Source organism: Plecotus auritus, assembly GCF_963455305.1.
Source record: "Plecotus auritus genome assembly, chromosome: 2".
NCBI lineage: Eukaryota > Metazoa > Chordata > Mammalia > Chiroptera > Vespertilionidae > Plecotus > Plecotus auritus.
The window spans coordinates 2,719,093-2,734,054 of record NC_137771.1 but is presented as its reverse complement, the minus strand read 5'-3'; the positions used below and the strand labels follow the sequence as shown (position 1 = coordinate 2,734,054).

At 64.9% G+C, this 14,962-nt stretch overlaps 2 protein-coding genes across 6 annotated transcripts in view; one reads left to right on the top strand and one right to left on the bottom strand.

Annotated features, from left to right (window-relative positions):
* The window catches only part of LOC308242658 (uncharacterized protein), a gene marked incomplete at both ends in the record, with an annotated part of 479,931 nt that overhangs the window by 28,236 nt on the left and 436,733 nt on the right, over positions 1-14,962 (bottom strand). The window lies entirely within an intron of this gene.
* The window catches only part of NPHP4 (nephrocystin 4), a 70,398-nt gene that overhangs the window by 13,892 nt on the left and 41,544 nt on the right, over positions 1-14,962 (top strand). For all 5 annotated transcript variants that reach the window (XR_013959953.1, XM_080656746.1, XM_080656748.1 and 2 more), the window contains 7 exons: positions 2,174-2,346; positions 3,312-3,376; positions 4,724-4,879; positions 4,950-5,086; positions 7,185-7,366; positions 7,955-8,081; positions 13,372-13,554. Coding sequence is in view for 4 of the 5 variants with exons in the window: in XM_080656746.1 (XP_080512872.1) it covers positions 2,174-2,346; positions 3,312-3,376; positions 4,724-4,879; positions 4,950-5,086; positions 7,185-7,366; positions 7,955-8,081; positions 13,372-13,554 (1,023 nt within the window). In the remaining variant the exon portion in view is untranslated. The remainder of the gene's footprint in view (positions 1-2,173; positions 2,347-3,311; positions 3,377-4,723; positions 4,880-4,949; positions 5,087-7,184; positions 7,367-7,954; positions 8,082-13,371; positions 13,555-14,962) is intronic.

The window sequence follows — 14,962 nt, the reverse complement described above, 5'->3', positions numbered from 1 at the left end:
TGCCTCTCGGTGCACGCGTGGCCTTCGTGCACGGTCCCAGGCGGAAGGGCGTGTGTGGGTTTGGCCCCGCTGAGCGCTGTCGGGGTTCCTGGCTGAGCCCCCGTGTGCGGTCAGGCGGGCCCGGGCCTAAGCACCGGGGGAGCCTCTTGACCAGCCGTGGGCAAACTACGGCCCGCGGGCCAGATCCGGCCCGTTCGGCTGTTCTATCCGGCCCGCGGAGCCGAAAGAGCGGAGGGTTCTCTTGCTCTCCCCTCCGCTCCTTTACTTTGAATTTATATTAGTTCACACAAACACTCCATCCATGCTTTTGTTCCGGCCCTCCGGTCCAGTGTAAGAACCCATTGTGGCCCTCGAGTCAAAAAGTTTGCCCACCCCTGCTCTTGACCCTCGGCCGGGGACGGGATGGCCGCTGTGGAGCGCACCGTGTTTGATCGCAGGCGGCTCTGACCCCACGAGCCCGGGGCCGGTCCTGACCACAGCGTGCCCAGCCTGGCCTCGCCCTGGGACCTGGGGCCTCTCCAGGCTGCACCCTGCTTTCCCGGGCCCTTACGAAGCCTTTCCACGCCGCCGTGCCCGCCTGTAGGGCCGGTACACGGTGTTTAGAAAGAGCGTCTGTCCTGACCGACGGGGCGGCGTGGCCACACCCGGCACCTCGTGCTTCTCCACGTGCCGCCTCCGTGCCGCCTCCCGCTCAGGGCGGAGTCCCCGGAGACGAGGCCGGTGCGGCCCTGCCCTGCTCATTTCGTCGCAGAATCATTGCCCGGTGTGAGTGACGGGGAGGCCGCAGCATGAACCTGTGCCGGGGACGTGCCCGGGAGGCTGGCCCAGCGCCGCGGCAGGGCGGGGTCAAGGCGACCTCGGCGCGGGGGGCTCGCTGCTCAAAGGAGAGTGGGCGGTGGTGTCCGTGACGCCGTGCGCGCAGGTGCACACGTAACAGGCGGGGCGGTGACAGACACGCTGCGGCTTTAGCCCACGTCCCGCGTCTTGGAAACAGAACATAGTTCTCCCTGGACCAGCCACCTGTCCGTGGTAAGTGGCTATTATTTCATCATTTTGCAGTAAAAGAAAATAGAATAACGATTTATCCCTCCGGCTGATGTGTTAATGTGCCTCTCCGTTATCCCGGCTGACAGTCCGTGGTTGCAGTAAACGCTTCCTGGGTGACACGCGGTGACGGCTCGTTACAGGATTAATTCGGGTTTACATCCCCTGCAGGGCCCCGCCGCCCGGCCTGGCCTGACCTCTGTGCTCAGCCGGGACCCCAGCACGGACGCTGGGCTCCAGGGACACGGAGGCCAGAGCCACAGCCCAGCCCTGGGATCCGTGGTCGCACGCCTCCGCCTCCGCCGTCTGTGTCCGTGACGTTGGTCAGTTTTAAGTGAAAGCAACTGCATCGGCTTCTCGAGACAGAAGGAGACAGCAGCAGCGAGAGGCTCTCTTTCCCCAGGGAGAGAGGCGCGGGGTGACCCCCGGGAGGTCAGAGCTGGGAGGAGGGCAAGTTCTGCGTGCAGACCTCCGAAGAGCCGCTGAGCATCGTCGGGGGCTTGGCTCAGGCCCCAAACCATCTGGCAAGGACTTGCTCCCAACGGGATTCTGCCCTAAAGGTGTCAGTTGGACTCTGTGCCTCGCGAAGAGGGGGCTGCTTAGTGAGAAGAAGTGGTCGGGGCAGCTTCTTTTTATCTTTTAACATTTAAATCTTATTTTATTGTCTAAAGTGTCACAAACAGTACATGTGTCTCCTTTCCCCGTGGCAGTGCAGCGTCCGCGCTGGCCGGCTGACGGAGTTTCGCGCGGCGAGTTACACGCCGTGGTGCGGCCGGGGGCTTGTCCTGCCTTTAATGTCCCTGGGGTCCTGCCTCGGGGGTATGCGTGGCCCCCGCCGCTCTTCCCCGCAGGGCCTGCTGTCTGTGGGCATTTCTGTGGATGGGAAATTCCCGGAGCAAAAGCACAGGGCGATGTCCGGGGTGGTGGGCGCTCTGGGGTGAGGGGCTGGGACTCCCAGGGGGCCGCTTGACTGTGCCTGTTGTCTCGGGCGCCTGGGAAGGGATGCGGCGCTGCAGGGCCGTGCGTGGTTTACGTGGCGCTGCCCAGGGTGGCAGGGAGCCCGCTGCGCCCTCTGGGTCCTGCAGGCAGGTGGCGGCGCCGCCCTCACCTGGCTCTGGCTTGTTGGCAGCCCGTGTACTTCCACACGTCCCTGAGCCACCCGGGCATCGTGGCTGTGGTGGAAGTGGCCGCCCACGGCCGGAGACGGGACGGGACCCTCCAGAGCCTGTCGTGTGGGTTCGGGATTCTTCGCATCTTCAGCAGCAAAACGGAGTCTCCCCGCACGGCCTCCCAGGACAGACGGTACCTCCTCGCGTCCTCATGCCCGGTCCCTGGGTCCCTGGGTCCCTGGGTCCCTGGGTCCCTGCCCTTGGCTTTTCCTCGTCCCTGCGCGGGTGAAACCGCGGCCCACTTGGCCACACGGATCGGCTACGTGTGTTGGCTGACGGGTGTGTGCACACGGGCACCGGGTGGCTCTGCTTCGTAACCGTTCCAGCCCAGCCGAAGCCGCGTTGCCACCTGGGTCCCTCTCCGCGTGGCCCCTGACCTTTGGGCCGGAGAGGTCTTCGCTGTGGTTGTCCTGTGGGTGTAGGGTGCCCAGCAGGTCCCTGGCCTCCACCCACCAGGTGCCAGGAGCACCTCCCCCGTGGTAACGACAAAAAATGTCTGCGGGCATCACTGCCCGTGCCCTGGGGCACAGAATCGGCCCTGGCTGAGAGTCGCCCCCTACATGGACAACCAGGGGAGGGCGCAGCTGCGGTCTTTCCGGGGTGTTTCAGTCATTATGGGTTTCCCTGGCGCGGCTTCCTGGGCCCAGGGGCGCGGGCTGCGCTGCAGGTGTGGGGCGCACGGGCCGGGAGCGGGGCCCACGGGCCGGGAGCGGGGTCCACGGGCCAGGAGTGGGGTCCACGGGCCGGGAGTGGGGTCCACGGGCCGGGAGTGGGGCGCACGGGCCGGGAGCAGGGTCCACAGGCCGGGAGTGGGGCGCACGGGCTGGGAGCGGGGCGCACGGGCCGGGAGCGGGGCCCACGGGCCGGGAGCGGGGTCCACGGGCCGGGAGTGGGGCGCACGGGCTGGGAGCGGGGTCCACGGGCCGGGAGCGGTGCTCTCCAGGGTCCGTTCCCCCAGGGGCGCGGGTGGTGGCACTGGGAAGGCCCAGGAGGTGGAGGGTGGTTGGGCCCCACACACCCTCCTTTCGAGGAGCAGCTGCTGTTTGGAGGCTGGAGCTGCAGGCCCATGTTGGCGTGTTTCTGGCTCTTGTTCTGCAGGTTGAGACTGTATCACGGCACCCCCAGAGCCCTGCTGCACCCCCAGCTGCAGGACCCCATCGAACGTAAGAGCCTCAGCCGGTGTGCTGGCAGCTCCCTCGCCCCACGTCCACCCTGCGCTGCACCCCCCCCCCGTCCCTCCTGTGAGCTTCCCTGCACCATCCACCCCCCGCCCCCCTTCCGCACGTCCCCCCCCCGTCCCTCCTGTGAGCTTCCCTGCACCATCCGCCCCCCGCCCCCCTTCCGCATGTCCCCCCCAGTCCCTCCTGTGAGCTTCCCTGCACCATCCACCCCTCCGTTCCCCCCTTCCCGCACGTCCCCCCCCAGTCCCTCCTGTGAGCTTCCCTGCACCATCCACCCCCCGCCCCCCCTTCCCGCACGTCCCCCCCAGTCCCTCCTGTGAGCTTCCCTGCACCATCCACTCCCCGCCCCCCTTCCGCATGTCCCCCCCAGTCCCTCCTGTGAGCTTCCCTGCACCATCCACTCCCCGCCCCCCCTCCGCACGTCCCCCCCCGTCCCTCCTGTGAGCTTCCCTGCACCATCCACCCCCCGTTCCCCCCTTCCCGCACGTCCCCCCCCCCCCCGTGTTTTGCCTCCTGGAGTACCCTTAGAATCAGGACCTCTTAAACAGCCTACACGCCGCCTCACACATGCGCACACTGACACTGCCCTCTCATTCCCTCCTTTCTGAGTAGGGCAGCAGGTCGCCTGTAGCTCTTACGAATAACGCAGCACGTCCGGGGGGCTGGGGCCCTGTCAGTGGAGGAAGTGAGGCCCACACTCGGTGGGGTGTCGGCGGTCCCGCAGCCGGGGCCTGTGATGCTGGCGGGGCCCTCCCCACGCCCTGGCCCCGCTGGTGGGACTGTTCCCCCGCTCCCCGCTGGCCTGCGCTCTTCACCTCGCCCTGCAGGCCGTCCCTCCGGCTCCCTGCCTCAGCGGATCTCTCTGGGGTCTGGGTCCCGTTCTCGGTGTTTTATGGAGATCGGTGGGCTGGGTCTCAGCCTCCGGTCGGAAGGATGGCCCGGTTTTGAGGACGGGCTCTGACTGGGAGGCCCTGCCGCAGTGCCTGCCCGGCCGCCCCGTGGGCTCCATGGACGCGGTGCCGAGACCGAGGGGTGGCCCCGGCCGAGCCCTGGCCGGCTGCCCGCTCTGGAAGGTGTGAGCCAGAGAGTTCGTTACGTCGCATTGAGAACTAGCGTCCCTTTCGCTGCAGTTTCTCAGAGGGAGTTACGGGGTGGACCGCCCCCCCCAACACACACACACACACACACACACACACACACACACACAGAGCGATTCCCGTCTCCCTGGGAAACGGCGCTTCCTGTTGGTGGAGCTGTTGGTGGAGCTGCTCAGCGCAGCGGCTGACGTGACGGGATCCCCGTGGTGTCAGCTCGGCATTTTCTTCCCAGAGAGCAAGCACCTGACGGCCATCGAGAGCTGCAGCCTGCAGTACACGCTGCAGCCGCACCCGGCCCTGGAGCCCGCCTTCCACCTGCTGCCCGAGAACCTCCTGGTGTCCGGTCTGCAGCCGCTGCCCGGCCTCCTCCCGGCGCCCCGGGACGCGGGTAAGGGCCGCGCCGTCCCCTCCGCCTGCCGCGCGGTCGGGCCTCCCAGGAACCGGCCCGGTTGTTGCAGGGGACGCCCTCCGGAAGCCGCGCCTGCAGAAGTCGGTCACGTGGTACCTGGACGAGGTGTTCTTCACGCTGTACCCCTCCCTGGAGAAGTTCGAGCAGGAGCTTCTGGAACTGCTTCTCAGCGATCACTCCCTGGAGGTACTGTCTCCGGCGCGGCTCAGTGCCAGCGGGGGAGATGCCAGGGCGGGCGGGGGGGGGGGGCGTCCTGCCACGGGCCTGCCCCTGGCCTGTCCCTTCCTTTCCCTCTTTGTGGCTGGAGAGCGACTCAAGCCCGTGGTCGCAGCTCTGATGGTGGCGCTAGTGAACATTCACTCCCTCTGAACCAGCCCCGTCTGGTAAGGGGATTAGTCACCAGGCGAGGCGGAGCCCCAGAAGGACCTGCGCTCAGCACGGACACGGACACGAGGCGCTCGGCTCCTCCCCGGGGACGGCCAGCAGGCCAGCGTCTCCCTCCATCCCACCCTGCCGGCTCTCCTGCCTGTGGGGGCCCCTCCCACCCGCCTTCACCCGGAGCCTCTGGGGGCAGCCTGGGCGTGACGGTGCCTCCCCTCTCCTCCATGTAGTCACAGGCGACCCCCGCCGTGTGGCCGTGGGCGACCCCCGCCGTGTAGCCGTGGCGCTGCCTCGTGCCCAGTGGGGCCTCTGAACACGCAGCTCCCTGTCCCGGACGGGCCGCGTCCAGCTCCCTGTGGGGTCCTCGGGCTTCGGGGCTCAGTGCAGAGCCACCGGCCCCTCCGCGGGCTCCCTGAGAGCCCCACTCCAGCCTGTTCACTGGCTGGCTGGGTCCCCTTGCAGTGCTTGCCCAGGTGGGCAGGGCGCGTGTGGTTCAGCACTGCACCTGATGGGAGTGGCAGTGTCTGCACACAGTAGGTCTTCATGTTTATGGTTGAGAGCGTGAGTGCCTCAGTCCCCCCATGCTGTCATCTCAGCCGTCAGCAGTTATTAATCACACACACATGCACACACGTGCACACGCACACACACAAGCACATATGTGTGTGCACGTGCACACACACACACATGCATGTGAAAGAGGTGGCCGCCCCTGGAAACGTAGCTCCAGAGAACGGGGTCCCATCTGAGAGAGAAACACCACTGTCGACTGAGGTGGAGCCGGGGCTCCGGGTGCAGCTCCGATGCCTCCTCGCCGCTCAGGGTGCGCGTGCAAGGGCAGAGAGCTTGCGGGGCCCCGCCCTGGGTTCCGTGCATCCCACAAACCCTGCACGGCCTGCTTTCACTGCCAGCGCACGTCTCCCCGCTCCGGCAGACACGCAGCGTCCTGCCGCTCGTTTTCATTACTCGAGGATTAACGGCTGCGCTTAGGGCCGCGGCGCTCGGGGAAGGGACAGTGAAGACGCGCGGAAATGCAGGGATCGTTGGCAGCGGTCGCCCAGTTTAATACACAGGGATCGCCTGGAGGCCGTCCTGGCTCATTTGTGCCGGCGCCTGCCGTTCGTTAAGATGGAACACTTTAATATCCAGCCCTCACTTTGGGGCAGGTTCCGACCCCGTGGTTACTGGTTTACGACTTACTGTCCGAATAGGCTCCCTCTTCCGCCGCCCGTTCTGCCCGTCTCCTGGGTGCGCGTCCTGCCGAGGCGGCGGCTGGGACACCTCGGGGCCTGCCTCCAGGCGCCGCCTCCACGGGGTGGGAGGTGGGGCTCCCCTGCCTCAGAGCACCCGGTCCTGGCTGCCAGTTTGGTGCATCTGGAGAGTGGCGGCTCTCCCTTGGACACAGGGCACGTTTGGTGATGGGCCCCCGCGGGGGCGTGTTGCTCTGAGAAGGTCATGCTGTGAGAAAACCCCAAACTGCCTAGAAGGTGCCCTCGGCCAGCCAGTTCCGACTGGCTGACGTGCTGCCCTTTGCTGGGGCTCTGCCACCAGCACCCTGTGACCTGCAAAGGTCTGGAATTGTCCCCAGCTCTCCTCTGGCTCACGCCTCCCCGGGAACCTTCCCGCGAGCCCCCTCTCCCCTCCTGCCCCCTCTCCCCTCCTGCCCCCTGTCCCCTCCCGCCCCCTCTCCCCTCCGGCCCCCGCTCCCCTCCCGCCCCCTCTCCCCTCCAGCCCCCTGTCCCCTCCCGCCCCCTCTCCCCTCCGGCCGCCTGTCCCCTCCCGCCCCCTCTCCCCTCCTGCCCCCTGTCCCCTCCCGCCCCCTCTCCCCTCCGGCCCCCGCTCCCCTCCCGCCCCCTCTCCCCTCCCGCCCAGGCCCTTGCTGCCTGACCTGCGCTCTTCCCAGGGGGACGGCCTGCTGGATGGCAGTGCCCTCGAGATCGCCGAGCGGCGGCTGTGCGTCGGCGCGCACAATGGTCTGGGATTCGTGCAGAGGCCGCAGGTCATGGTGCTGGTGCCCGAGATGGACGTGGCCTTGACACGCTCTGCCAGTTTCAGCAGGAAAGTCGGCTCCTCCTCCAAGTCCAGGTACTCTCCCGGGTCCTGAGTCCTGCCCAGGGAGGGAGGGGAGGTGGGGGGAGCGGGCACCCACGTGAAGTGCCTGCCTGGGAGGTGTGCCCGCACCCACCAGCCCTTCCCTGGGGCCTGGTTTCCTCTCGCTCAGCCCCACCCGCTTGGAGCCGCTCTCGGTGGGTGTGGGGAGGTTGGGTGAGTCCTGTTTGTGCTGTGAGTTCTGGAATTAGCATCGGGCCGCCCCCCACGACGGCCGCCTGCGGTCTGCGCTCAGTGTCTCGTACGAGGAGAACCGGTGGCTTCATCCAGCTGCTGGCTCCAGCTGTGCCTCCCAGCCCAGGACCGGTCTCCAAGGGGTGCCCCCAGAGGCGGGCGGGCAGAGGCTGGCCCTGGAGGTGGAGCCTCCCGGAGCCGGGCCGCATCCCTGCACCCTACGACACCTCTGGCGGTTTAACCTGCTCCCTTTGGCCCCTGCAAAAGGCCCTGGTTTAGGGAGTCACCTGGGAGCCAACACAGGGGCTCAGAGCAGGGCCCAGGCGGGCGGGTGTGCATGCTGCGGGAGCCACGCCTGATTGCCCCGCCCCCGCCTGTGTCCTTGACCAGCTCTGGAAACCAGGCGCTGGTCCTGAGGAGCCACCTCCGACTCCCCGAGATGGTCCACGACCCCGCCTTCGCCGTCGTCTTCCAGCTGGAGTACGTGCTGAGCAGCGCCTCGGGAGGGGACGGCAACGTAAGGCCCGCGCCGCTTCGTTCACTTCTCCCACCAGAGCAGCGCGGGGACAGCAGCGGGGACAGCGGCGTGGGGTGTGGCTCTGGAAACCCCTTCCCGGCGGTAACTGAGTCCCCCGCGTCTGCTGACGCACCTGGCTGGCGGGCGGCAGGTGCTCACAGGCACAGTCAGGACCGCCGGAACACACGTTAGCCAGCCGTAGTGATTTTGAAGAAGGAGGACATTTCCTGCATTTTTTGCTATCCCTCCCCTGAGGACAGTTTTCCGTTGATTTTCAGGGAGAGGAGAAGGGAGGGCGGCGGGTCTGTGTGTGTGTGTGTGTGTGTGTGTGTGTGTGTGTGTGTGTGTGTGTCTGTGGAGAGAGGTGTGACAGAGGCACCGATGGGTGCCTCCTGCGTGTGCCCCGACCAGGGCCCGGGATCGGACTTGTAGCCCAGGTACGTGCCTTGACCGGGAATGCCCCCGAACCATGCGAGGTGCACAGGTCAGTGTATTAGACACATTCGCGATGTCATGCAGCCATCATCACCCGTCCGTCTCCGCCCCCTCTTCGTCTTGTACAACTGAGACTGTGCCCAGCGACACTCACTCCCCGCCCCTCGCCGGCCCCGCACCACGCACCTCCCGTCTTATGATCAGACTCCGCTCTGCCCCGTGTATGTGGGGTCGCTGAGCCTGCCCTTTCGTGTCTGGCGTGTTTCTCTGAGCGCGACGTCCCCGCGGCTCACCGGGTGGTGGGTATTGGAGAGTGTCCTTCCTTTTTTTTAAAAAATATATGTTATTGATATTTTACAGAGAGGAAGGGAGAGGGATAGAGAGTCAGAAACACCGATGAGAGAGAAACATCGATCAGCTGCCTCCTGCACACCTTCCACTGGGGATGTGCCCGCAACCAAGGTACATGCCCTTGACTGGAATCGAACCCGGGACCCTTCAGTCCGCAGGCCGACGCTCTATCCACTGAGCCAAACCGGTTTCGGCTGTCCTTCCTTTTTAAGGCCGAGTGGCACTCCGGGGTGCCATCTGCCGCATTTGACTCCCACTCATCCGGCCCTGGACTCGTGCTGCCCGCAGTTTACCCTGTGAGTAACGTGCTTGAGTTCTTCTGGTTAGATCCAGAGGGGGGCTTCTAGGCCATACGGTGATTCCATTTTAATTTCTGCAGGAAACACCATTGGGTTTTCCACAGCGGCTGTCCCGTTTTACAGCCCCACCGACAGGGCACAAGGGTTCCAATCTCACGCTCTCGCCAGCATTCCTGTTTTCTGATAGTTCTGGGGACTCGTCAGGCCCGTGCGTGGGGCGTGGTGTCTCCTGGAGTCCTGGTGGAGGCGGTGAGCCATGCTGAGCATCTTTCCACGCGCTCCTGGCCGCCGCTGTCTTCTTTGGAGACGTGCCTGCGGTCCCTGCCTGTGTGAGCTGTGCTGCCGGCTTCCTGGGTGGGGTTAGGGGTCCCCTGCAGAGTCCGGGTGCTAGTCCCTCACTAGCACGTGGCTGCCGCACAGCGAGGTCTGCTGGCCCAGCTGGGTGTCAGCGGGGCTCTGGGGGAGGACCCTCCTGCCTCGTCCGGGTGTTTTTTTTGAATCCTCACCCGAGGATATTTTTTCCATTGATTGTAGAGAGAGTGGGAGGGACGGAAGGAGTGAGGAGAGAGAAACAGCGACGTGAGAGAGACACGATTGGGTGCCTCCCACACGTGCCCCTGGGGCTGGGGATCGAACCCACCACCGAGAGACGTGCCCTTGTCCGGGAATTGAGCCGAGACCCTTTGGGCCACAGGCTGACGCTCTAACCACTGAGCACTGGCTGGGGCCCCCCGTGGCTCCCTCCCCTGCCCTATCTGCATGCGGCCTTCCTTCCGCGTGTCCCCGCCTCGGTCTCTCTGACATGGACACTCGGCATTGGCCTTGGGGCCCTCCTCATCTCGCAGTACTTCCTCCATTCCATCTGCACGGACCCCTGTTCCAAGTCAGGCCCAGCTGCAGAGTCTAGGGCAGCCGTGGGCAAACGACGGCCCGCAGGCCGGATCCGGCTGTTCTATCTGGTTCTCTTGCTCTCCCCTCCGCTCCTTTACTTTGAATTTATATTAGTTCACACAAACACTCCATCCATGCTTTTGTTCCGGCCCTCCGGTCCAGTTTAAGAACCCATTGTGGCCCTCGAGACAAAAAGTTTGCCCACCCCTGGTCTAGGGGTTAGGGTGTGGACACGTCTGCTGGGACCACGGCTCGGGACCACGGCTCAGCGTACCCCAGGGAGCCCGGATGGGGCAGTCCCCGGGGTCAGGGGTCGGTTTTCTGTGTGCGCTTTGCCGGTGAACGTTGTGTGACACGCCTGTTCCACGACAAACCTGCTCCTGGTCCAGGTTATTCCTTGGCCTTTCGTATGGTGTTTGGTAATGAAAAGCCTAATGGGAGCCGTTCAGTGAACGTCCTTCCTTGTCAGTTTGCGAGTTTGGCGGGTAAGACGTTATCAAGTAACAGATCTGACCTCAACCTCTGGAGTCCCCTGGTGGGCGGGCACCTGACCGTCTCCTGGTGTGGGGGAGAGGATGGTGGGGGGAGAGGATGGGGAGGGAGGGCCCCCTGCAGGTGCCACCGGCCTGCATGGGAGAGAATGCAGGCTGATGAAGGGCAGTTGGACTGCCGCGGGGCTAATTGTTCGCGGAAGCCTTGGTGAAGCGGGATCGGTGATCGATAACTCACTGAGCATCCTGTCTCCTTAGAGGTTAGAGACAGACGGAGGGAGGGTGGGTCCATGGGTAGCCGAGGCATCTCACCCAGGAGAGAGCTGTATCGATTGCAAGCTGAGGGGCCAAGGGACTCACCACGTGGAGGATCAGACCAGCGGGCCACACCGATAGCGTGGGAAGCGGGGTTTTATTCTGGTTCTGTGATAAACTGGATTGTACTGGGGTGGACGACCGTGACAAAAGTCATCTGGCTGTGACGGAAGCCCTGCGCTGTTCCGGGGGCCAGGTTTCCGCACCCGTGGATAACACCTTCATTTTTGGAAGGCACTGGGTTTAGGCCCTGGCCAGTGTGGGTCAATGGTTAGAACAAGACTGGTGGGTCGTGGGTTTGATTCCGGTCAAGGGCATGTACCTGGGGTGCAGGTTTGATCATCAGCCCAAACGGGGGTGCGTGCGGGAGGCAACCAATGGATGTGTCTCTCATCGGGGTTTCTCTCCCTGCCCTTCCACTGTCTCTGAAAATCAATGGGAAAGTGCCCTTGGGTGAGGATTGACGGCAACAAAAAGGCAACGGCTTGATAATCAGCTCCTCATTAGTAGCTCTTTATGGGCGTATTGCAGCCGCTCCCGGTGTCCCGTGGGTGCTCCCCCGTGTCCTTTGGCCGCTCCCCGGTGTCCCGTGGGTGCTCCCCGGTGTCTTGTGGGTGCTCCCCGGTGTCCTGTGCGTGCTCCCCGGTGTCCTTTGGCCGCTCCCCGGTGTCCCGTGGGTGCTCCCCAGTGTCCTGTGGGTTCTCCCGGTGTCCTGTGGCTGCTCCCCGGTGTCCTGTGGGTGCTCCCCGGTGTCCTGTGGGTGCTCCCCGGTGTCCTTTGGCCGCTCCCCGGTGTCCTATGGCCGCTCCCCGGTGTCCCGTGGGCCGTTCCCCGGTGTCCTGTGGGTGCTCCCCGGTGTCCTGTGGGTGCTCCCCGGTGTCCTATGGCCGCTCCCCGGTGTCCCGTGGGCCGTTCCCCGGTGTCCTGTGGGTGCTCCCCGGTGTCCTGTGGGTGCTCCCCGGTGTCCTATGGCCGCTCCCCGGTGTCCCGTGGGCCGTTCCCCGGTGTCCTGTGGGTGCTCCCCGGTGTCCTGTGGGTGCTCCCCGGTGTCCTGTGGGGTGCTCCCCGGTGTCCTGTGGGGTGCTTCCCGGTGTCCTGTGGGGTGCTCTCCGGTGTCCTGTGGGTGCTCCCCGGTGTCCTGTGGGTGCTCCTTGGTGTCCCGTGTGCCGTTCCCCGGTGTCCTGTGGGTGCTCCCCGGTGTCCTGTGTGCTGTTCCCCGGTGTCCTGTGGGTGCTCCCCGGTGTCCTGTGGGTGCTCCCCAGTGTCCTGTGGGTGCTCCCCGGTGTCCCGTGGGCCGTTCGCCGGTGTCCTGTGGGTGCTCCCTGGTGTCCTGTGGGTGCTCCCCGGTGTCCTGTGGGTGCTCCCCGGTGTCCCGTGGGCCGTTCGCCGGTGTCCTGTGGGGTGCTCCCCGGTGTCCTGTGGGTGCTCCCCGGTGTCCTGTGGGTGCTCCCTGGTGTCCTGTGGGTGCTCCCCGGTGTCCCGTGGGCCGTTCGCCGGTGTCCCGTGGGGTGCTCCCCGGTGTCCTGTGGGTGCTCCCCGGTGTCCTGTGGGTGCTCCCCGGTGTCCTGTGGGTGCTCCCCGGTGTCCTGTGGGTGCTCCCTGGTGTCCTGTGGGTGCTCCCCGGTGTCCTGTGGGTGCTCCGCGGTGTCCTGTGGGTGCTCAGGAGCGTTTACACGGTCGCCGGCCACTGGGGCGGACAGGCTGATTCTGAAAGGTTCGGGGTTGGGCACAGGTCACACAGAACGGACTCAGCTCTTGCCTCTGATACTCAGTGCCGGCGCAGAGCCCGATGCTGAGGGTTGAGGTGCTGGGGGGTCTCACTTTGCTGATTCTTTGCTTGTTCTTCCAGGATGTAGGTTTTCCCTCCCTGAATGACAGGGACCACGCCCTGCTCCTGCCCCGCCCAACCCCGTGTTCGGGGAGCATGTGGCCTGGCCTCTGCTGTGACCTGAACCTTAGCTCCAGTGAGGGATCGGTGGGTGGTGTGAGGTCCAGTTGCTCCAGGGACTCAGGGAAGAGAGATGAATTCAAAGCCAAGTGCCGATTCGGGGTGCTTTCCCACGTGGATGTGCAGCTGTAACAGGGAGGGGCCCCCTGCAGCCAGGGACAGTCGGGAAGACGGCCAGTGAAAGGGGTGTTTCCTTCTCTGAGTTGGACCCGCTCACGCACATGGTGGCCACGAGCTGTCAGTGAACCAGCCCGGCCAGAGTCCTTTGTGTGCGTGTGTGCGACCTGCCTTGGCCCCGAGTGCAGTCAGGGTGTGGCCGTGTATCAGCCAGGTGAGCAGGGGGCGCCGTAGCCAGCCACACCCGGGAGCCGTGCCTCCCAGAGCCGGAGTCACCACCTGCGGGGTCTGTCCCGCGTCTGCCTCCGGGCCTTCTTTTGTCACATGGACGTGATGCTCGCCGGCCTCGCCGCCTGCTCGCCAGTTAACTCCACGGTGAGAGCACCTTGGTCCCCACGTGGGCCGGTGACAGCTCACGGCCGTGTGCTCTGTTTCCGTTCCAGGCGGCTCCCGCCACCGCCTTGGCCAGCCTGGCGCGCATGCACACGGTCCGCTGGGCCGTCTGGAAGCCCCCGCCCGATGCCGGCTCCGGGAGCGCGACGCTGCCTCTCCAGGGCGGGATCCGGCCCAACCCCGCGCACTGTCTGGTCTACAAGGTGCCCTCCGCCAGCATGAGCTCCGAGGAGGTAATTGCTAAGACTTCGTAAGTCCGACTGCACCGGAGCTTCCGGCCAGTTCGTATGTTTTCAGGAGTTGACAGTTATGCTGCTGACAGTCGGGTTTCATGAGCAGAGCTGGTCCGTGTCACGGACGTGCCCTTAAGAGTGCGTGGTTGCTGCGTCGTAGCCGCTGTGAGCGCGGAGGCCAGTTCCCTTGGGTCCTCACGTCCCTGCTCCCGGGTCAGTCTCTGGGCGACCTGCGGGGCTGCGACGCGTGTCCCTGCACACTGGGCACCGAGGCCCACTCTGTGCGCTGCGTCTTCTAGAAAAGGACTTCACACGGGTGGTGCCAGGGGCACGAGCCTGTGGCGCGGGTGCTGGGGAGGGCGCCAGGCGGTCGGCGTCCAGCCAGCTTGCCCTGTCACCTGTCACTCACACTCGCTGGCCCCTGGCTCTCTCCAGCCACATACAAGGTGGGGCCACAGCGAGATGTTGACAAACCCGCCTTTGAAATGAAGATGTCTCTGAACCCTGGTGTGGAAGGCACAGGGAAGTGAGGCGGGGCCCGGTGGAGGTGTGGGGCCTCCCCCCGGGCCCAGCGGTGGCCTCGCAGGGGGTGGCAGCAGCCCCGGAGCCGGCGACGTGCGGCATGCCGCCCCGGCTCTCGTGCGGGCAGACGCTGCCGGGCAGTGGACGCTCCTGAAACTCGCCCGCCGTCTCGGTGTCGGCACGACTCGGCGTCTCGTCTTCTCAGGCGCAGGGACCGTCCTGCCAGCTCAGTGTCACCTGTGCTGATCCAGCGGCAAACACGCCGCCGGTGCGGTGTTGATGACTCGGGTGCTGCTCGGGGCCGAGCAGGGAACAGCTGAGCGTGCAGCTTGCTGCCGTGAGGGATGTCTCTCGTTACGGACACAGCTTGCTGCAGACCCACGTGGTCTGTGTGAGCCCTTGTTCTAACATTGCCACCTCCACGTCCCGCGCCAGGGCGTCTGTCCCAGCTCTCAGTGCGTGTGTGTGTGTGTGTGTGTGTGTGTGAACATTTACTGTGTGTGTGTGAACATTTACTGTGTGTGTGTGTGTGAACATTTACTGTGTGTGTGTGTGTGTGAACATTTACTGTGTGTGTGTGTGTGTGTGTGAACATTTACTGTGTGTAGTGTTAGCTTTCTCATGCCACCACATTTCCTTCACTTCTTAGTCTGTAAACTTTATTGACTATCTTAGGACACAGTTACGTCAGATACTGCCATTTTTAAAAAAATATATTTTATTGATTTTTTACAGAGAGGAAGGGAGAGGGATAGAGAGTTAGAAACATCGATGAGAGAGAAACATCGATCAGCTGCCTCCCGCACACCTTCCACTGGGGATGTGCCCGCAACCAAGGTACATGCCCTTGACCGGAATCGAACCTGGGACCCTTCAGTCCGCAGGC